This window comes from Sciurus carolinensis, chromosome 3 (assembly GCF_902686445.1).
Source record: "Sciurus carolinensis chromosome 3, mSciCar1.2, whole genome shotgun sequence".
In the NCBI taxonomy this organism is placed as follows: domain Eukaryota; kingdom Metazoa; phylum Chordata; class Mammalia; order Rodentia; family Sciuridae; genus Sciurus; species Sciurus carolinensis.
Window position 1 is genome coordinate 175,132,847 of NC_062215.1, and position 23,511 is coordinate 175,156,357.

General features: G+C 47.1%; 1 protein-coding gene across 4 annotated transcripts in view; it reads left to right on the forward strand.

Moving 5' to 3' along the window:
- Positions 1-23,511, forward strand: part of Armc9 (armadillo repeat containing 9) — a 136,375-nt gene that overhangs the window by 74,043 nt on the left and 38,821 nt on the right. For all 4 annotated transcript variants that reach the window (XM_047545557.1, XM_047545559.1, XM_047545560.1 and 1 more), the window contains exons 18-19: positions 4,160-4,250; positions 8,311-8,366. In XM_047545557.1, coding sequence (XP_047401513.1) covers positions 4,160-4,250; positions 8,311-8,366 — 147 coding nt within the window. The remainder of the gene's footprint in view (positions 1-4,159; positions 4,251-8,310; positions 8,367-23,511) is intronic.

A 23,511-nucleotide genomic window follows, 5' to 3' on the forward strand; every position in this document is an offset into this window, starting at 1 on the left:
TATAAGCTTTATTTGGACACATGAAAATAGTAAGTTAAATTAAAAAATAACAAACAGCATAATAATCAGTATGATTTCAATTATGTAAAATAGTACCCATAAAAAAAAAAGAAATACTTCAAAATGTTCATAGTTATCTCCTTGCAGGGGTTTGTAAGTAATGTTTTTTCTTTTCTTTTAGTACTGGGGATTGGCCCCAGGGGCACTTTACTGCTAAGCTACATCCCTAGCCCTTTTTTCTTTACAATATGTATTTGTTTATAGCATTACAGATACATGTAGTAGCATAGTAGTTGGGTTCACCGAGACTGTTGTGCATGAACGGACTTAATTTCAGTTCACCTCCCCCCCCCCTTCACTGCTCTTCCTTTTGCTCATCTGATTTATTTATTTTTGACTGGTTCTTTCTACTTGTGTAAGTAGAAGGTGCAATTTCCTGTGGTATACATAGCATGAATTCCACCTTTCCTCCCCTTTCCCTTGCTTCCTTTTTCCCTCTCAGCCTCCTTCTTCTCTACTGATCTTCCCTTGTGTCTTTATGATATGGAATCCTCTCCTATTTCTTTCATTTGTTTTACTTTAGCTTCAACGTATGAGAGAAAACTTTTGACCTTTGATTTTCTGAAATTGGCTTATTTCACTTAGCATGATGTTCTCCACTTCCGTCCATTTGCCAGCAAATGTCAATAGTCATTCTTCTTTATGACTGAGTAAAAGTCTATTTTTAAGAAATCCATTCATCTGTTGATGGGCATCTGGGTCCCACCCCTTTTTTTATTTTTCATTTTGAGACATGGTCTTGCTAAGTTGCTGAAGTTGGCCATGAATTTAACAATCCTCCTGTCTCAGCCTCCCAAATCCCTGCAATTCCAGGCAGGTTGCACTGGCTGTTTATATTATGTAGCTTACAATTTTCTGTAGAAAACCTGTATAACTTTCAGAACTAAAGGAAAGTATTTTTATTCCCCTAAAACAGATATTTGAGTTTCTAGGGGGGAGTTTCTCTTGAAGACTTTAAGTGGTAGATCAGATTGTTTGGGCTGAACGAAATGGAGTGGTACAGAGCGGAACTGCTGGGCATCCAGGAGAGGCGGAGCGTTTGGTGCTCAGTGCAGGCTGTCCATCTCTGCACGAGGTGCTTTAGCCCACTTGGTCCTCTCAAAATCCTGGAAGGAGTGTGTGTGACTGTGCCCATTTTGTTGCTGGGGACCTTGATGCATAGAGGTAGATTTCTGGGCCTGGGGCCACACAGCTAGTGAGGCCAAGTGCATGTTTCCTTCGAGAACTTTCCACACCTTAGGCTGCAGTGTCTATCCAAAAAATAAGAACTAATCTAATCTTCTTCTTTTTCTTTTTTCCCAGTGCTGGGGATCGAACCCACGGTCTTGCACATGCTAGGCACTTGCTCTCTTTATACCAATGAGCTACACCCCTGTTCCTAATCAAATCTTCAATGAAAAATCTAGATGTGACAAATGTTTTCCTTCCTTAAATTCAATAATACACTGTCTTCTGTGTGATTTTGTATTGAGCATCCCTAATCCAAAAGTCTAGAATCTGAAATGTTCCAAAATCTAAAACTTTTGGAGCATAGACATGAAATATAGGTGGAACATTCTACATTATAAACCTTTGTTTCACACACGGAATTATTTAAAATATTGTGTGAAATTATCTTGAGGGCATGTGTGTGAAATATTTATGAAGCATAAATGAATTTTGTGTTTTAACTTGGGTCTTGGGCCTAAGATATCTCATTATAAGCATGCAGATATTCCCAAATCCAAAAAATCCCGGAGCCCTTGTGGTCCCAGACATTTCAGATAAGGGCCACCCACCTATTCATACCCCGGCCGGCCGGCTGGCTGGCTGGGGTGGGAGTTCCCCTTTGCTTCCCTTTAGCATGCAGTGCAAGTCCTGGTTTTCATGCATGTGGCTGGCCAGCTGCCCCTGTTGTTATCCTTTGCCTCTAACCTGGGCACATATATTAGTCCAGGATTATCTTCAGTAACAAGTTATTACTTTCAGGGTTAAATAATGTTATCTTTGTGACTTCTCATTTCTATAATTTAGATTAAACATTACCTAATAATATATGTGGTTTTAAAAAATAAGTTCAGTTTCTCACTGGGGTATTTCCTATTAAGAAAACATCCCCGGGTGATCCTCCTCATTGCACAGGAATTTATTGTTTGTTTTCCAAGTAACAACTGAGTTAGAGCCATCTGAAAGAGAGTAAGAGAGAATAAAAAGATCTATAAAGATTAGAGCAGATAATCACTTGTAAAAGTAACATCTGGGAAGAGAAGATAGACGTGAGCCTGAATGGAGTCTTTGTCCAGCTCCCTGGGCACGAGTCGAGGACTTTGTATCCCAAGCTGCCTGTGCTGGCTCTGCTCTTGGGCAGTCAGGGCTGGTGGAGCCATTGTACCTCCAGTTTTCCTTCCCTGGCCCTTACCCGGGAAGTGGGCAAGGACAGTAAGGAGAGATCAGTATATAAGACAGACATCAAATTCAGCTCTCCTGACAGCAAAGGTCCAAGGCAGATGTTGGATGGTGACTGTCCCTTTGGTAAGACAAAGCCAGGTATTTGACTGGTCACATAGGAACTAGGCAGTGCTGCCCACACCTCTTTGAAACACTCCATCCTGATTCCAGGAAGCCTTTCGAGTCCTCCTTCCCTTCCAGCCTATTTTCCATGGTGTCTGTGAGCTTACCTGTCTGCCTTCCAGTGAAATGTCATTGTTCTCTCAGGTTCTGTCCTAATCCTCTGCTCTTCTCACTCTGCTGTTGATCCCCTTGACTTACCTGCCCCGTCTGTCACCTAAGCCACTTACCCTCCCGGACACAGCCAGGCAGGCTCACCCATCTATTGAACATAGATGCCAGCTGTGGCACAAGATGGCATTGATTTTTTTTTAATGTTTTTTTAGATGTTGATGGACCTTTATTTTATTATTTATATGTGGTGCTGAGAATCGAACCCAGTGCCTCACACATGGCTGGCGAAGTGCTGTACCACTGAGCCCCAGCCCCAGCTCCTAGATGCCATTGTTTAGGTGTAACCGGCAAACAGGGAAATGCTCAGGCCTTCCATGTCCGAGGTGACGCATCCTGACAGATGTATATATCTACATAACTGATACCCAGTTACATTCATGGTCTTTTGAAAATATCTTGTCAACCTGAGGGGGAGCCTTATTTTATAATTGAAGAAACAGGCTGGGTGAAGTTGAGTAATTTGAGTAAGGTCACACAGTTAATTCCTGCAGAAACTAGGATCGCCATCCAAATTATAAGCCCCACTTAACCTTTCTATAAAGCAGTTCTCTTCTTTGGGTGATGAGAGTTCAACCTGTTCACAGCTGCTCTTGGCACTCCTTTGATTCCAAAGTGGCCTACATAAAAAGGAAGTTGTCAGCTCATGTAACCAGGAAGTCCAGGATAAGTTTCAGGTACAGTTTGATCAGGGTTTGCATAGCCCAAGATCCATCTCTCTGCCAGCACCTCTGCACTCTGCTTCTGTTTTGGGTCATCATTAGATGTGCTTCCCCTTCTCCGGCAAGAAAGCCTCAGCAGCACCAGCTGTGCGTGCTTACTCCAGACCTTCAGGGCAAGGAGGGCGAGAACTAGACACTGTCCACATCATCTTCCTACCTGTTTCCCTGTGACGGTGCAGGCCAGTATGAAAATTCTGGTGTCAGACATACTGCAATGACATAATGGCACAGAGTAGTAACTAGAATTCTTACAATGGAAAAAGAATGAAGGTTGTTTAAAGAGTTTCTATTTGTTCATTTACTTCTCTAAACATATGGTTCCACTTTTTGAAGACCATATTTGGCCCTAAAATCCAGAAGGCAGTGAATAAACGGGGAAACATAGGAAAGAAATCACCTCTCAAAGACAGTATTATGAAGGAAATTTTTACAATTGTTATTTAAGCTAAATACATTAAAATGTTGTATTGAAGTCAGACAGCCAAGAAGAAAATAATCTCACTGGGACTTAAAAAAGGAACAAGAAGAACGTTTAGTACTAAGCAGAGGATATTTATTGTACATATCTTCTTCCCCTCCAAAAAAGAGGAATAATTTTTTGGATTAGATGAAACTACCCCACTGAAAACACTGAAGCGCTGTCCCGGTTGTGATTCTAGGGAATGGAAGACATCCTCCGCTGCTTCATCAAAGAAGGCAATGCTGAGATGACCCGCCAGATAGAGTTCATCATCAAGCAGCTTAATTCCGGTCAGTTTCACGTGAGAATCTACAACCCCGCTCCTGAATCACTTGCACGTGTCAGAGGAACGCCTGGGCTTTCTGAGAGGGGCTGGTCATTCCTTGGAAGTCATTGGAGAGGCTTTAGGGAAGTGGGAGGCCCAGGTGAACTTACAGTGGGGCCAGGTAGTCAAGGCCAGATTGTCCAAAGATTAACAGTCCCTTATCACACTTTAGGGCCTGCAGTCAACAAAAAGAAGTTAAAAGCAGTTTCAGAAACCCTTCCCTAACCTTGTAAGTGCTCTTTATGGGCCCCTCCCTTCCCTCCTAAGTCCTTCCCCCAGTAAGGGTGACTTCCCCGGTCCCGGGGTCAGATAGTGCAGTACACACCACCCTCGGTGGTTCATTCACTCCAGGAAGATGCATGGTTGTCAGCTAGCAGCGAGGTCCCCTTCCTGTCGAGCTGCTTCTGTTACCACAACACTCATGTCCCGTAATAGGCAGGAGAGGAAGGCCAGGGAAGCCTTGGATGGGGTAGGGTGGTGGGCAGCTCTTGGCTCTTTCTGTGGACTCCTGAACAGAGGCCCTCGGTGCTGCCAGCATCAGGGGGCCAGTTTGTCACCTCTGACTCTCGGCATGCCCTTCCCTGACACCCAGCAGTGCAAGTGCACATGAGTGAAAGGTAAGAAAGGGTCCCGTCTCTCACAGTCATTGCTCGACCAGAGCAAAGCACCAGGGAAATGCCAGGCGCCCACAGGCGGCCTGTCTTCTGCTCGCGGTTCAAGCCTGGCAGCCTCCTGGGTAGATGTGCTGCACCCTCACCAGTTAAGTTAGATACCTGTAGGAGAGGGCGTCAAAGGACAGATGGTACCAGTGCAGCCAAGAGGGAGCACCACTGCCAGGCAGAGAGGAGGCCTTCCTGGCTCCTGACCAAGAGGAGGCGGCTGGGGAGTGGCCAGGGAGCTCTGGGGTACCTCGCTTGAATGTCCTCCTCTTTGGTTCTTGTGGAGTGAGTATAACTCATCCCAAATTCAGGTGGGCAAAGAATGGAACTTCATTTTCTCTAATAACTTCAGTTCTGACTCTGAACCCTAGTCTGGTGTAATGAAACAAATAAAATGAGCTAGTGCCTGCCCCAGTCTTGGCTGAGATTGCTTCCCGTCGGGTGGGCTGCAGCTGAGGTAGATAGTTGTTGCCCGTCTCTTCCTGGTGCCAAGACCTCCCTCTCAGGCAGGGGTCACGTTTGGGTTGAAATCTTATTTTTTTTTTTTCAATACTGCGATTGAACCCAGGGCCTTGTGCTTGCAAGGCAAGCACTCTACCAACTGAGCTATATCCCCAGCCCCAACGTTGGAATCTTCTTGAAGGCTGCCTGTGTGTTTCAGTTGTTGAGACACATGCACATCCATTTTCTTGCCAGTCTTTCCCAGAAGCCAAGAAGCAGGATGCAGGCCCCATTTGCTCGCTGGCACAAGAGTCATCTTTCCCTACTGTAGACTGCCCCTAATCAACATGCCAGAGTGCGATGAGGCAGGAGTCGGCTCACACCTTTGTAACATACACCCTGGCAAGAAGTTGTAGTGATCAGAGCTACAGCTGGATAGCCTGGCTATTCTGGAAGGCTTGGGAAATACCTACTCAAAAGCTCAGCAAGTTCCTGTTCAAATAAGGGACTGAAAATACTTCTTTCTTCATCTAAAGTGTCCAAGTTGTTCTCTATCCATAGCACAGAGGCAGGACCCAGAAGTGAGTATTCAGGAGTCTGCTACTTTGAAACAAGATTCAAAAGTCATTGAACATTTTACTGGAAGACCACACACACACACACACACACACACACACACACACACACATACACATACATGCTCTCTCATACCTTATGACATGTGCCACCGGCATCCAGTCAAAAATGGAACTAGAGAGCTTCTGTCCAGTGTTTTTCCTCACATGGAAACTAATAGAGTGTGGGTTGGGGCCACTTTCCTAGTTTAAGATACGTGAGGGAACCAGGTGTGTGGCTCAGTGCTGGAGCGCTTGCCTGGCATGCAGAGGTCCTGAGTTCAGTCCCCAGCACCACAAGGACAAAAAAAGATACATGAAATGGTGTTGCCTTCATCTCTTATTTAGAGGCATCCTTGTTTTGTTTTAGTGAACTTAAAAGCACCAGAGTGGGTTTTTACACACTGGAGCCTGTGGCTATCAACTTGCCAGCACTATTTTTCCAATGAAGTTTTAAGATCTTCAAATACAAAGTTGTGAGTGTATTTTAGAGCCTGACTCCATAGATGGGGAAAGACTAGTCTGGTAAAGCTTAAAGGAAAATTCCAGCTTGGTGACAGTGACAAAGAGTGGCAGCCAATAGCAGCATGGAGGTTTATCCCTGGCTCAGGCCCAGACCACAACTCCAGCCCTCAGCAAGGGAGCCGGCAGACGTTAGCTGGTCAGGGCAGAGAAACAGAGGTGCCAACCTGGTCACTGGGCAGGGGAAAGCAGAGTGGTTACTGGGGGAGGGCAGCCATGGCTGTGCACCAGCTCAGGAATGGGGTGTAGATCATCATCCCAGGGCGAAGGAGCCGAGACCAATAGGCCTTCCAGTTCACAGGACCAGTCCTGTTCTGGGTGGTAGGAAGAGTCTGAGCCAACAGATGAAGAGATTACGGGTCAGGGAAGAGAAGCTGGGCCAAGAAGGAGAGCAGGGGGTGTGCTGGACTACTTGACTTTTCCACAGAACGTGAGGAGTTTGTAATTGGTGACCATGGAAACACTGCCATTTTGAAAGGCATTTGCTGAAGGTGGATTGGAATATGCTGGGTGGGAAAAGGGAGTTAGATAATTAAATTCAGCCAAAATGCAGAATGACTTAACAGCCTTGTGTCTAAAGTAACATCCTGAAATAACTGGCATTCTGTGACAGCAGTGTGGCTCTGGGGGGTGTGGAGGCGTGCAAGCCTCAGCATGGCGGGGACAGATTTGGAGTCCTGCTGACCTCAGACCAGTGAGGTCAGTGGAGATCTCACTTTTGAGTGAGTGAGACTGCGTCAGGACGCAGGGTGCCTCCCTCATAGGCAGTGGTTTGGTGTTTGATTCATCTAGGTGTGTCTGTCAGGCCCTTGCTAAGTGAGCTGGGCCATCTCTTCAAGTAGGCCTTTGGCGCCTTCTTTTCTCCCTCCTCCTTTTGGCTTCTTTTCTTCTCTCAGGCTTTCTTTACCTTCAGCAAACCAGTGCTAATAAAGAAGGTGCAGTAGGAGTGCAGGGAGCGGGGAGTCAGGGCTCGTGTTCCGTAGAGAAGGGTGAAGGACACCTGCAGCCAGTAGCCATTCATTCGTTAGGAAGCAGGCATCCTCCACAGGGTGAGTGCTGGCAGGAGTTCAAGGTGAAATGCATCTCATGTTCAGGGAGGGAGAGGTGACAGCTCAGTGAGGGCCCCAGGGATGGCCTCATGGAGGGGAGGAGAGCCCACATGCTGCTGTATTCCTGGGCCAGGTGCTTCTCCCAAGAAATGGGTGGTAGGATCCCATCTTACAGGTGGTGAAGTGGTTCATACTTTCTCTGGCTCAGTTGTGCTGTGAACTTAGGCTTGTCTGTGACTGCTGAAGGTCTAGCAGCGAGCCTCCAGGAACCTCCCTGGCGCGGCCACCACCCCCACCTCCGTACAGAAGCAGGTGCAGTTTCTACCTCCCCTCTGCGCCTCCACCCTGGCTGAGGAGGTCATGAGGATTCGGTGTCGGTGTACCCAGTGAAATGCCTGGTGGTAAATGTTACTTTACTTCCCTTCCCTGAAGTTCCCTCAAATTATATGCTGGCTTGGGATTTTTCACATGCTACTCTAAATATGCTCTGATGAAAATGGAGAGCTTTATTTAAAACTGCTGAGGACAATATCAAACGGTGTCTGAAATGATCACGATGAGAGGTGGGTCGAGACCAGGTCCAGTCACAGCGGGACGATTCTATGTGCCCTCATTCTCATGTGTTCACGTGTCCCTGTGGCACCTGAAGGCTCGTGTTGGCCAAGATGCCCACTGTGTTCATGGCTGTTCGTTGTTATTTTTTCTTTTATATATATACATGTGTATTTTTTTCTTTATAGAAGAGCTGCTGGATGGAGTTCTTGAGTCTGATGATGATGAGGATGAAGATGATGACGTAAGTTGGAGACTCTTCACCACGTAGAAGGCTCACACCCGCTCTCCTGGGTCTTCCTTGTCTTGAACAGTTGCTCGGAAGTGGAGTTTCCATTCCTGCCCTGTTTTCCTCACAGTCCTGTGGGGCGGCTGAGGTTCAGCTGGGTGGCTAACTTAGGGTCCCACGTGGCTGCCTCCGATGCTCAGGCTGGCCCTTACCTCCGTGGTGTCCCCCAGGTACTAGTGGTCATTAGTGACCCCGTCAGTGGCTGGGCTCCATGAGGGAAGGAGTGAACACTTCCAGTCCTCTCTGGGCTCAGGTCTCGGAACAGCGCGTCTGAATTGTGCCCGAAGCATGTAGCAAGCCCAGCCCTGGCTCTACCTTGTGATGCAGGGGGGCAGCAGGAGGGCACTGGGGTGGCAGGACTGGGTGGCCATGTTTGCAGACCCCACCCCACCTGCAGACAGTAGAGGTGCACACTGCACGTCCTTTGGATTTCATGGAAGCTCTTCACCACGGGCCTCCATCTGCCCTGGTGGATGGGAATGCTGGGCACGGAGCCTTGTGGTGAGAAGCTCTGGGCTGAGCGGTCCTGGGTTTGGTTCAGAGCCAGCAGAACCACCTGCCCACTCAGTTATTTCCATTCTTTCGGAGCGGACTCCCCCTGTTGTGGAAGACCCCCAGCCCAGTGCTCAGAAGCTGATGTGCGTGCTCTGTGAGGTGTTGGGAGGACTGCACCTTGGGCTGCCTGGGTCCCCAGGTGACAGTGCTCTGTGAGGTGTTGGGAGGACTGCACCCCGGGCTGCCTGGGTCCCCAGGTGACTGTGCTCTGTGAGGTGTTGGGAGGACTGCACCCCGGGCTGTCTGGATTCCCAGGTGACAGGCTGTGCCTTGTTTTCCCTTTGGAGACCTAGCGAGAGCTGGTGCGCTGTCCTCCTAGTCCTGGGGGGTTATGTGAGTTGCCTTCCTTCTCTTTGGGGGAAGCAGTGAATCCTGAAGTGAACACTGGAAGATTCTTCTGTTTGGAGGAGCATTCACTCCAAACACGGATGTGGGAAAATGTATTCGTTGGAAGTTGAGTCTGTCAGTTTAAAAAGTGGGTGAAAGCCGGGTTTTTGTTCCTTGATGGCATCACTTGGGGGCGATAATTACTTAATAGCCCCCTCAAGGAGGCCTGCTGAGACCTGCCCAGTGACTCACAGGCCGCCTCCCGCCTGCCATTTTCATCCTGGACTGCAGGTGGCACCAGCAGGCACTCCTTGCTCCTCCTGCCTGGTGGCACCAGCTCTGAACCTGGCCTGCAGACGGGGTCCTGGCCCCCATCCCCTCCTAAGTGGAGACTAGCCCGAGGTCATACAGAAAGCAGATGGTTTGGAACAGGGACTGCAGACTTTCTCTGAAAGGGGAAGACAGGAAACTCCTCAAGCTCAGCAGGCCACACATGCAGGTTTCAAACCCCGGTCCTGCCACTGTAACGTATTGGCTTTCAGGGGAACCTGGCTGTGTTCCTGCAGAACTGTTGTGGATACTAAAATCAGAATGCCACATAATTTTCATATGTCATTATGTGTTTTTTTTCAAATATTGAAAATATAAAGATCATTCTTAGCCTGCAGGCTATACAAAAACAGACATCTGTGCATGCGGGCCACCGTGGCCACCCCTTAGGATCGACCCAGCTGGCCAACTCGCCCAGGCCGCTCTTAACTGCGGCGAGGCACTGCCCTTGTGCCTGGCCCTTCGGTGCTGTTGGGCTGATGTTGGATTACTGGATTCCAGTAGCCTTCTGTCATTGTGTCTGGAGCCTGCTCCCCCGGTCTGCTTCTCCTGCTTCCCATTTCATCCTTTTTGGCTTTTTGGTTTGCTTTGGTTTTGTTGTTTTATTAATCCTTTTGTTTTTGTATTGTAAGGGAGAATCCATGCGGTCTAACCATTCTGGTTAGTGATGGGAATTCAGCTCTATGGAAATTTCCCTTTGGAAGCAACTGTAATCTACTATACACAGACATATCAAAGCCTTCTTTCAGTTCACTGTCTACTCTGCACATATTTTTATTTTAAGAGGTTGATGTTTGAAAACATTTGTTGCGATGACTAGAATTTTCACAAGATTCCTAGAAGAGGTGTAGTTGGGAAGACTGAAGAAAGAATCTCTTTTGGGACCACAGCATGACAGGCTCAGGCCATCAGAGGTGGGCTGTCTCTCCCAGATGATCTTCACAGTGCCCTGCAAGCAAGGGTCAGCAAAGGGGCCGATCAGTAGGGTCTGCATTTTATTCAGCTTTTACCAGGGCAGGCATTACTCTTATAACTGTCTATTGGAAATGGAGGTGTAAAAACAAGTGCTTAGACAGATGCTTAGGCTAAGGGACAACTCTCAGGAGCCATTTGAGCAGTAGTGCTATTGTCACCTCTCAAGGTGACAGCTCGAAGGAGATATCAGAATCATTGTCAGGGCATTAGAGTCATACTTCATTTTGCTTACCGATGCAAAGTGTTTTTAAATTTAATAGTGAGACCCGAAACACAGATAAGGAAGTCCCTATTTTCAGTTGACTGCTTAGTGACATAGCTCTGCAGGGTAGCCAGGGGCCAGCGTCAGTTATGCTCACTTTGCCGCACACAGAGCTGATCTGTGCATCTGCACCATCCACCATGATTAGTCCTGCTGTGCTGGAAATTCTCAAGAGGACCCCCAGTGCAAAATCTAGATTTTCTCTCTAATTTTTAAAAACATAATGACTTTAATGTGTTAAAACTCAGTGATGTCTCAATATACACCCATTTTGATACAAAAATATAAAAATTTAGAAATGTACCTCCTGACTTATAGACCACCTGGGATACAGTATGAAATGAAAAAGGAAATCCTAAAGCGATGTGAACAGTAAGAAAAAGCAAACATAAACCCACAAGCCTGTGAGTTATAGATGTGCAGATGGATCTGTAGCAGAAAGGTGTGGAAAGTTACGCCCTCTTTGTTAGCATAGGAGCTGCAGGGGGCACAGGGAATGAGGAAGTGTGCAAGAGGCGTGGAAAGAAGCCAGCAGGGCCCTGGGCGGCAGGGTGAAAACAGGATGCTGGATGCGGTGGTGCGTTTCGGTGGGCTGATGGGCAAGGCCACCCTGGATGAACTGAGGGGCAGGTGGGAAGTGAGGCTGCATGCTGCAGAAAAGAGGACAGGGAGCTAAGCAGCAGGTTTTTTTGGTTTGGTTTAACTTGAGATGGGAGAGACCTACGCCCGTCAAACTCTGCTGGGAAGGCTCCAGGCAGGAGGGGAGACGGTGGCCTTGGAAGGACAGGTATTTTCATTATTTTCTGAGTTGCTTCTTATACTTTCTTGGTCCACAAGGCCCCAGACCTATGTAAATCTCCAGAGAAGTGAAATCGTCAGTAAATGACCTTGAAAATACACATAAGAGCATGGACAGTGACAAGCACTGAAGGGTTCCAAGGCACCTGGTCAGCATGTGAGGGACCGTGTCAGCTAAGGCGCTGTATTTTATTGTTGTAGTTGTAGATGGACACAATGCCTTTATTTTATTTATTTATTTATTTATGTAGATGAGGTGCTGAGGACCGAACCCAGCGCCTCACACCTCTGAGTGCTCCACCACTGAGCCCAGCCCAGCCCCCGTTACGGTGAACATGTGCATTGTTACCAGAGGGCTGGCGGCGGAGCCACAGGCTCCGGAGCTGGTTCCAGTGTTCTCACCCCAGGTGGCTCAGGTTTCCTTACGGCATGTGAGGATAAGGTTCCTGGTGTCTAACCCACAAGTGGCTCTAAGTGGAGGGGAAAGGCATTCCTGTGCTATCTGAGAAGACCAATTTTAAGATAAATATTCCCCCCTCTTAACAAAACAGCTTTTAGTGCCAGGTGAGGTCAGCCATGGACATTTACTTGCCGGATCCATATAAGTGGCAATCATATGATCATATGATTTCCTTACGTAAAAACTTCTCAAATCTAAAAGTCATTCATTATCTATTGAACAAATATTTAAGGGCCTTGAATATTTAAGTGTTCTAGGAAATAATGAGGAAGAGATGCAATAAAAATCTACAGGATTTATAAACTGTGGTTTACAGAACCTCCACGAGTTTCTGGTCTCCAAAGCTGAGATCGTAATGATCCAAGACCAGCAACTGCCACCTGTGTGGCATCGCCCCTTGGCAGGCACTGTCCTAGCACCTGACGTGAGTTCCCTCCCCTGCTCCTCACAGCAGCCCCGTGGTAGCTCCTGCCATTATTTCCCTGTCACAGATGATGAGAGGCAGAAAGCAGATCGCTTACCAAGTTCATGAAGCTGTATGTATGTGGCGGAGCTGGGTTCACCCAGGTGTCTGAGGCAGCAGAGCACACGACCTGGCTCACCACTTGTTAGACACACGTAGGTGCAAGTGGCTGTTGGTTTCATGGAGTCTGTGGACTAGCGGGGAGGCTGGGAAAAGGGCAAGTTTAAATGCCGTGACATTAGCTGTTGGTAGTGAGAGGTAGCCATTGGTCTTAACCACTCCTCAGACCTTCACAAGCCTTCAAGGATTTCTAGAGAAACTTGAAACTGAAATTTCAAAGTTAACTGAAAAAAGTAGATTTTTTACAGTTTTGCTAGTAGTTCTCACTACTCTTATGGAAAAGCAGCTTCTTGGAAGTTCTCAATTTACAATCCTTCTACTGCCTGCCTAGTTTGCACACTTTCAATAGCACTTTTTTTTGGTGGGGAGGGGGGGTCCCGGGGATTGAACCCAGGGGCACTTTACCACTGAGCTATATCCACAGTTCTTTTGATTTTTTAAATTTTGAGACAGGGTTTCACTCAGTTGCTTAGGGCTTTGCTAAGTTGTTGAGGCTGGTCTTAAATGTGCAATCCTCCTGCCTCAGCCTCCTAAGCACCATGCCTGGCTCAATAGCACTTTTACCTATGCATGAGTTTGTATGACTTTGGATAGGACATTTGGAAAATATTGTCTTACCAAATTTAGTAGTTCTTCCAAATGTTGACATATTTCATTAACTAGCATTGAAAAAGTGCATTAGTTAATATCATTGCCTTTCCCACCAGAAGTCTTCATGGTTTGGGAAGCTGTCAGGTTCACAATGACAGATAAAAGTTTTTCAAAATTCTCATTTTCTCTTAAAAGTTCAAATTTTGCTGTTGTTAACAAATACTCTTAGTTGTTTCCTTGAAGGGACAGGCTCACTGCATTTATTTTCAAGAAACTGGCAGACATATACCATAGTCTGAATAATCAGAGTCTATCAGTTGTTCTTTCAAATAAAAATGCTGTTCCCTGAAAAAAAGGGCACATTCAACTTGTGACTCGGGTAATGTCACGAATGGTTTTCCTCAAGATAACCATCTTGCTGTAGTAGAGCAGAAGGACTTTATCTGTTCTTCTGTTACACAGAATATTAAAAAGATGGGCCACGAGATTTGAGGTTTAATAAAATTATTTCACCTGTTTCATCAAGAACATTCTTAAACGAATCCCTGCCTTATCCTATGTGTCTCTGCTGCCTCTGTTTGTCATACCAGTGGCTTCACCCATCACTGCTTTTGTACTTTCTGTGCAAATGTCAGCAGTACAGTTGTTCCAGGATAAACCATGAAAGTCAATAAAGGTACCCAACATTTTAACGATTTCACTTGGGTTTTGTTGTCAAGTATTTACATAAAAGATCTTTGATGATTAGTCACTGTTGATCCAAAATGAATATAAACAATAGCAAGTCTAGGCATAATTCTGCAGATGAGGTGTTGATTCAGCACCTGTGTTTGCCATTTGACTATTGTTTGATTGACAAGTGGCACTACTGTGATTTCCTTTGTTCACTTTCCATTCAGCAGGCATTCAGCAATGTCAGCCATACAAGGCTATCGAGTAGTTTCTCTACCAAATCTATATTATAACTTGCTTGCAAGGTTCTTCAGCATCTGGGTTTTTAAATCTTTTGTGGGGGTGAATAATTTTAGATATACAGAAAAAGTAGTTCAGCTGGCCACCTGTAATCCCAGCGATGCACACCTGTAATCCCAACGATGCACACCTGTAATCCCAGCAACTGAGAAGGCTGAGGCAGGAGGATAACAAGTTCAAAGCCAGCCTCAGCAACTTAGGGAGGCCCTAAACAACTCAGCAAGACCTTGTCTCAAAATAAAAAATAAAAATGGGCTGGGGATGTGACTCAGTGGCAGAGCACCCCTAGGTTAAATCCCCAGTACAAAAAAAAAAAAAAGAAAGAAAAGTAGTACAGAGAATTCCTGTACATCCATCATGCAGTTCAGGGGCAGTTAAACTTCTAGCTTGAAAAGTTATAACAAACAAATTTTCAATTTTTGACTTTAAAGAACTCATTCAATCTTATTTAAATATTCAAATCCTTTTTTTGTTAAACTCTGAATTTTTCACAAAATTACTTTCCAACTTAATTGATATTATTGTATTCAAATGTGTTCTGTTGCATAAGTTATAATAAGGCAAATTATTGACATCTGTAAAAAGCACTGAAAGAGAACTTTTGCCATATTTTCACTTTTTATTGGCAGTTTCACCTAGTTTCTTTTGAATAGATTTCTCTCTTTCATGAGTCAGAGAACTTTCCCACTTCCCTCCCCCACTTTTCAAGTAGTTGGGATTTTGATCGGAACATCTATCAACCAGTTTGAGGAGAATTGGAACCTTTATGGTGGAGTGCTCTATTCCATAAACATTGTATGTCTCCATTGTTTTAAGGTCTTTATATACTTCTCCAAATCTAATTTAAATACTCAACACATATGACTTGAGTCACTGCCATTTACCTTCTTTCATATGTGCGGTCACTTGGAGAAAGATTCATTTAAATGTGAATTATTGGAGGAGATTAATTGATAGAGAATTGGAACCGTATAATGGCCAACTTAAAAAAATTTTTTAAGAAGTCAAGATAAGAAATAGAAAAATGCAGCCATTGGTTGTGGTAGTGTTATAAAGGAATTAGAAGAAAACATGACACAATAAATCCCACAGAGTGAAATCAGAATTTGGTAGCAGGTGCTGGTAAGTTTCCTAAGTCTTGAGGGCAAGAAGTTAAGTTCAAGAAGGTTAAGCAAGACAGGAATAAGCATGACTAAGAATATCTTCCAAGTGAGGATTAAGAACTCAGGCAAGGTCTTTAAAAACAACCCAATCAATAAATGGGCTAAGGAACTGAACAGACACATCACAGAAGAAGAAATACAATCAATCAAGAAATATATGAAAAATTGTTCAACTTCTCTAGTGATTAGAGAAATGCAAATCAAAACTAAGAATCTATCTCACTCCAATCAGAATTGCAGTTATCAAGAATACAAGCAACAATAAATGTTGGCGAGGATGTGGGAAAAGATGCACTCATACATTGCTTGTGGGACTGCAAAATGGTACAAGGAAGGATAGGGTTACTTTATATTAGGTGGAGGGGAGTGAAGAGGGGGGAAGGGGCGTGGGGTCAGTAGGACAGTAGAGTGAAGCAGACATTGTTACCTCATGCACATGCATGACTGCATGACCAGTGTCATCCTGCAATATGTACAATCAGAAGAATGAGATTACACTCCGTTTATGTATGATCTTTCAAAATGTATAAATGCATTCTGCTGTCATGTACAACAGATTAGAACAATAAAAACATTTTTAAAATAAAATAGAAGTGCATTATAGGTAAAACTTGAAAATAAAAAGTATCCTTAGAAAATATCTTCAAAAAATAAAGGAACTCAGGCAAGGAGACGATAACAAATGACAAGGGACAGATGCCCAGATACTCCAGTCAACGAGTCTTGAACTACTGGAGTAGTGACAGTGAAGCTTAAGCCAGAGCAGGGTTTACAGTTCGAGCGTCCCTCCTTCCCTCCTGCATCAGAGCCACAGTGACTGAGTGCAGATATGGAGCCCGAGGACACTGAGCACCAGGCCCCGGGAGGGAGGTCGGGAGCCGGGCATCAGGTCCCTCTGATGGCGCCTCTCTGGAGGAGCTGTGCAAGCCCAGGTGCCTCTGGTCCTCCTCTCCCCTGCCCTATTGATCCTTCCGCGCTGCCTCAACTCGCCAGCTCCACTCCTTCCACCCTGCTTTAGGGGCATTCTCCAAGGAATGGTGACCAGCTATGTTGAAGTGCTGTCTGGCTTTCTTCCTTTAGGGCATTTCTGATACCCCATCAGTATTCAAAATACCCCTGCCCTGGCTTAGCTTGTCAGAGACATGGAGGCCCTAGGGACAGGCTTGGAATGAAAATCATGTCCTCTTGTCAACACAGCAGCTCTCTGGAGACTTTTTTCATCACCTATTTATGCAGCCTCATCTCTCCAGGAGAGCCAGGCCCCACGTGCTTGCCTCTTGTAAGGCAGCCCACAGGTTCAAATCTTTCTCTTCTCTTTTACCAGTCCTGCCCCCTGCCATTCCCGCGTCCCACTGGCACATGCACACCTTCTTCTGAGGAAAGGAAGCTGGCCAAGTACAGGAAAGAGGTGTGACTGCAGTTGACCCTCCGGTGTCTCTGTAAGCCCAGAACCAGTGACCATCTCACATGATTGACACAGGAAGCCTTTTAACTCTATTTCCTAAAGCATCAAGGTAGAAGGCAGAACACTGAGTCTTGTCATTTATAAATTTTTCAAGCTGGGCACAGTGGCACACACTTGTAATTCCAGCAACTCAGCAGCCTGAGGCAGGAAGATCACAAGTTTGAGACCAGCATGGGCAACTTGGTGAGACCCTGTCTGAAAATAAAAATTTGAAAAGGGCTGAGGATGTAGCTCTGATAGAGCATCCCTAGGTTCAATCCTTAGTACAAAAAAAAAAATCCATACCGTTCATTTTCAAGGCAGAACTTCATATGATACTCTTTAGATGTATTTTGCCAACATGTAGCCCCTAGGTATAAATCTTAGTACCCAGAGAGAGGCCAGGCTGAAGTGATAGAACCAAACCAGTGGCTTTTACAGCCTCCCTGTGCGTTCGGGCATCACTAATGGGCAGTCCTCAGAGCCCTTTTTGTCCTCATCAACACTGTCCGCAGCAGCGGTAGCCACTGCTGTCATCAGCTTCCACCTGCCACACCTGGCTGTGGTGGGAGCCTGGGCACCAGAGAGAAGCCTTAGATAACAACGTGGTCTCCGGGGGGCTTAAAGCATGGCGTATTACCGGACAGTGTGAGGTTCAGGAAGACTAACAGAGCCAGAGACGGTTGCTTTGTTACAATGCCCAGGCGCAGGAGCGCCGTGTCCCCCGGGAGGCAGGGGAAGCGCTTGGGGAAGCTTGGGATCAGTGGAGGGGTATCGGGACAGGAGGAAGAGGTGGGTGAGAACCTAAATTGTAGTTTCTGTAGCAAAGTGCAGGCAAGGCAGGGGAAGCAGGCCTTGGGGTGTCAAGTGTGGATTGTTTCAGCAGGTTCTGGGCTGTAGGCGCTGCCCTGAGTTGTCTGGCACCTGGCCTTGGGGTGACTGAGGCAGGTGGTTAGTGGCCAGAACGTGAGAGCCTTTGAGGCTGGGGTGCGAACTCTGGACTGATTGGTTTCTATTTGAAAAGCTCGCTCAAGGGCGATTGTTTTCTGTCTCTGGGAACTTGCTAGCCTGAGAGGGCCATCACTGCAGGGTCAGCAAGGCCCCAGATGTAGCATCAGAGTAGAGGGGGAAAAGACACAGTTGACATGCAAGACTTCTGCAGCCTGGCCCCCTGGACATTCCGGCCTCCTCTCTTTTCCCAGAAATGGCCTCTCCAGACCTGAAGGAATTGCAGGCACCTTGCATGGTCTCCAAGCCCACCCCCTTGGTTTTCCCACTTCTTCATCTTGCCTGCCGTTGCCTGGGTTCCAGAACTGGGATAATTAGTGCCACCAAGGCATCTGGTCATGACATTCACATTGGACTCCTTTGTAGTCACCTTAGCTAATAAAGGTTCAAATCTTCCAAAAGGACTCTTCATCAAAAACTGAAGACAGGAACTTAGGCAGTAAGTGAGGGGGCTAGTGCATCTCAGGAACCCACCAGCCTACAGCCCTGCCTGCCGCCAGGCAAGGGTGATGCACTGAACCCCACTCAGAATGCAAAGGGCAGGGTAGAGCACAGCTGGGAAGACTGCGGAGAAAGGAGACCCGCCAGGATCTGCCAGCCCTGCCTTGGGAAGACTAACCTGGCCTCAGAGTTCAAGTTAACTGGAGACCCAGAAAGCTCCGCATGACCACACGGCCAGCCTTGTGCAAGCACGTGCCTGTGCGCAAGCACTGGCCTGGAGCTTCCAGCCCTTCCTTCCGCTTATTCCTCTGCCAAGTAAGGCTATTATTAGCCCCATTTTCAGGATGAGAAAAGCAAACTTATAGAGAGCTTCAGAAACTTGCAAGGCCCCTGGGCAGTCCTCGGCGAGAATGAACTGCAAACCTGGGCTGTGGGGGAGCACCCGAGCCCAGCCTCTCCCACTGCAGGCTTCAAGGGGCATCGTGCCGAGCTTGGCCAGGCAGGGAGTCCCTGGGGGGTGACCGGCAGGAGCTGGGAACTTACAGAGCATGTCATTAGGAATCAAAGACTGGCAACTTTGGACCCCAGTAGCTGGGAAAATGGGAATGCCAAACGGGGAACCCTGGCTCCGAGGGCATAGGGTGTAGCTCACATGCAGGAGGCACGTAGGATGACCTAGCTAGCACAGACAACAAAGGACATGGAACCAGACATTCCTGACCAGCCTCCTCCAGGTGACCCTGCATTTCATAGGCAGATACATTCCAGACTCCTCTCCCTTCCAGCACTTTCATTCATAACCTGTGAGGCTTGACCACCTGAAGCTGCTTTAGGGCACTTGTCCAAAGAGCCAGTGGCTAAACGCTCTCCATGAATCACTCTTCTGATGGTCACTGTGGTGGCCAGCTTGCTTGGCATGGGACAGACTACACTTGTTACCCAATTAGCAAAGAAATGTCTGTCTTATGTCTATAGAACTTGCAAGGCTTTTCCATTATTCAGCCAAGTCAATAAAGAAGCCAGTGTTCCCAGTGAGGGCTTTTGCTTTTTTCTGGTACCTTTTCAGCTTCTAAGTTGGTTCATTTCCGTAATGCAGCTCCTGGGCTCCCAGACCATGGCTAGGGTGAACTAACTGCCCAACAGGCTGACTCATGGCTGCTGCCCTCATTTCCACTCTGGTTTCTATGGAAATAGACATCAGATGGCTCAAAACAAGGTGAGGGCTTATAGACACCTCAGGATTCCTAGGCATTTATAAACCCTATTTGTCCAACATCTGTTTCCATGGAAACAGGCGCAGAAAAGGTCAAACAATGCTCTACAGTAAACTTTTTTTTTTTCCTCTTTTATCTAATTTTTAAAAAATTATAGCGAGGCAGTGTGAGACCTTTTCCCATTATCATAGATGTTTTGGAGTAATGATAGATTTGATGCTGTAAGGTCCATTTCTCATTTTGAACTCTTTAATAAACACATTGGTACATTGTGCACAATTCCATTTTGCAACCTTATTTAATAAATGGTTTGGTCTGTCTGATCAAATTGCTATCACTTGGCATTCCAAGGTGAAACACTGAGAATCTAGGCCTGAGAATATGACAGAGGGAAAAATTGTGTGAGACCTGCTTGTCCCTTCTTACTCTAGCATTCGAGACCCCTGCACCTGAGGTCATTCCCAGGTCTTTGCTTGCATCCTTGGGGCTGCTGTAAAGGCGCAGGATCTGTTTTGCTCAAAGGGAGACTTCCGTTATCTAAATTCCGAGTGCCACTTACTATGTCCTTTATGTGCAACATGTAAGTGGAAACGGCTCTCTGTTAGCAGTGAGCCAGGTGAGCGAGCAGCATCTGCCATCCTGCAGAGTGGCAGGGACTCCAGAACAACGGACGTTGGCCAAGCAGTGGTCAGTGTGGTGTGTGGGAGTTAAGCTCTGGTCTGCTGCTGATCATAGTCAGGTGGACGTGAGTCAGACCATTAAGGGAAAAACATTGAGTTCACCTGAAATAGAGAAAACGGGAAAAAAATGGAAGGCAGTGTTGCTGGGTGGAGGGAGGAGCTGCAGGGAATTAGTTATGGACGCACTGAGCAACGGGCTGCTGGCACTTTCTAGCATTTATCTTGATATTATCTTTCATGGCTGAGTCATTGCTTTTAGGCCTTCAACAGTCCAGTAGTGAAGTGTCAGTACCACTGGGACAGAGCTGGTATCAGCTTTGTTCACCAGGGGAGCCTGCTGCCTAGCTCAGCACCTGGCTTGTGCCAGCTGTTCCATAGATAACTGGCTGGGGATAGATGCTTCAGATGGGACGTTGGCCAGCAGGAGTTCTTATGGTCCTCTCTGCAGCATCCCTCAAGAGGAATGGAACAGGCCGACCCACACACCCCAAGCCCTGGAGAGCCCTCATGAGGCACACCCCTGTGTGACTCAGGTGCCCGCCAGCTGCCTCCCATTCTGGCCGTGTTTTTGAAAGATGTCTGAGTGGAATCATACAGAACAGGTGCTCAGGAGCCTGCCTTGTGTACTCTGTGTATTGGTTAGCCTTTGCCAACTGGTAACAAACCACACCAAACAGACTTGCCCTACATCTTAGTGGTCTCAAACACAACTCTTTTTTCCTCCCAAGTCTGTGTGTTGATGTGTTGACTGGACAGGTCCTCTGCTGATTTCACCTACACATGATCACGTGACTGCAGTTGGCTGGACATCAGCTGGTTTGGAAGGTTCAAGGTGGCCTCACTAGTGGCTTGGCAGCAGGTGCCAGCTGGCTGCCAGTGGGGCTTCTCTGTCTTCTTCCCTGTGGCCTCTCTCCTCTGTCCTCCTTGCTGGGCCTTTCTTGGTTCAGGAGGGTGAAGGCAGAAGCTCAGGCTCCGGAGGTTGAGGCTCTCAAAGGCTCACTTCTGCCACATCCTACTGGTCAAAGTCACAAAACCAGCCCATTAAGAATAGACTTCACTCACGCTCTGGAAGAGTAGCAGAGCTGCTTTGCAAAAGGGTGTGCTTATGGCAGGGGAGGAGTTGGTGGCTGTTAGTCTAAGTGAAGTTCATCTGGGGAACAAGCCTTTTTCCGATAGCCTGTGGGTCCCAAACAAAAAAGCTTTCTGTGCCTGTTGCAGTGGCGGACGAAGGCTAAGGCAGGAGAATCATGGGTTCAAAGCCAGCTTCAACAACTCAGTGAGGTCCTAAGCAACTCAGCGAGACCCTGTCCCTAACTAAAATATAAAAACGGGCTGGGAATGTGGCTTGGTAGTTAAGTGCCCCTGGGTTCAGCCCCCAGTACCAAAAAAAGCTTTTTGTGGTTACACACACACACACAAATCAGCACCTTTTTGCATGTGGATATACATTGCCTAGTGCCATTTGTTGAAAAGTCTGGGCTTTGACCCACTAAATTTCTGTGAAATTGTACCATTGTAAAAAACAAATTGACCATAAATTCAAACACAGATAATGTGTTGGGGCAGTTCTGAATTGTTTTATTCTCCCAAGGCTCTTGGCGTAGTTGGTTTTAGCACGCAGTTAACCCACGTGTTCTTAATCTGAAGCGCTCCTCTGCTCTGTGGCATGCAGCTGCTAGTGTCTCGGCTGCTGCTTTCCCCCAGTCTGTGGAGTCTGCCCGCATAGCTTAACTGTCAATTAGATTGGGGCAAAGACAGTGTTCTGACACCTCAAGCCAGCAAGGCCTCTACCTTCTGCCTCCTGAGGCTGCGTGTGGGTTGGAGATTGCATTTGTAAGCACAGAACATTTACGAGGGTCCAGACTTTCCATCTTCCCTGGGTTCCCTGCGTGTCTGCGTGTACCTGCAGTTTGGCAGTCAGTCAGAGATGTGTGGAGATTGCTGAGACCTCGGTCCTCCTGCAGCTCTTCTGCTTCCAGACATCCCCCTTCCTTTCCCACCTGCTCTGCCTTCTACCAAGTCCACAGTGTCAGCTGGGAGAAGCGGGGGTTTCACGGGCGGGAGCTCCCCAGAAACACACCATTCTTACCCAATGTGAGTATCACGGTGCCAGTGAACAAACTCTTCTCAAGTTGGCAACCACTGGACATTGCCTGGTGATGAGCTGACATTGTTTTTAATACTTGTGTTGCATTTTGTACACAGTTACTAGAGGGGGAATTGCCTGGTTTACTCATGTTCATCCTAGCAGTTTGGTCAGGTCCTGGGAGGTAGAAGTGTAAGCAAAGCGGACGTCCTGTGCGGGGGAACGAGACCTCAAGCAACTAAACAGGAATGCAGCGTGTGAACCGGAGAGGGCCGGACAGGGAAGAGCAGCCGTCAAAGCCCCGAGAAGGGAGCACTTTGGGGTGTTCCGGGGAGGAAGCAGGAGACAATGTCAGATCACGGGGGTCCTGAGAAGGACTTCAGCTTTTGTTTGGAGAGGAGGGTGGCTGTTAGAAGGTGTTCAGGCATGACATCACTCCACTGGCATTTTTAAGTGACCAGAGCGCACTATACCGATTTACAGTGGTGAAAACCACCAGGTGAATCTGGTAATTCACTGACTGAGGCTTTGGGCTCAGCCAAACATCACGTACAGACACAGGGTCCTGACGGCTGGGCACGCGGCTCAGGTTCTCTAAGCAAACGGAGTACTGACTACCATGAACTAGAGCCTGGCGCATCCTGGCGTCCCACCCTGAGACGGGCGTTCAGGAGGTGGGTGTAAATCAGGTGGCTTTGACTGTAGGTTCCTAGATGCCCTGGCTGCTCCCAGTGCAATGTTGCTTGGACGGCTAGAGATCTGTGATGCTTCCCCCATTCTGTCCTCACCTTCCAGACCGTTACCAAATTGTGTGACTCATCCGTCTGCAAGGCACTTGCCTCTTCCCTTTCATTTCCTTTTCGGCTCCACATCCTGGCCTGAACCTCCCCTCCGCGCCCAGCACTGATTTCCTGCCTCCAGTCTTCCTTTCCCAGACTGAGGTGCATGTGGCCAGCAGACCCTTTTCTTAAAGCAGGGAGTGCGCCACTCGGGGATGCAATCAATTAATTTTTAACTCAGGGAACATTTTAAACTTTCCAGAAAGTACAGAAAATAAATAACAGACAGTTATGGATATATCCTTTCCTCCCTCCCTTTACCCTCCTGAAGAATTAGCCACTATCCTGAAGTTAGTGTGTAGATTCCATGGATGATTCTGTGCTTTCATAATATCTTTGTATTTCCATAAACAACATGCACTATTGTTTCAT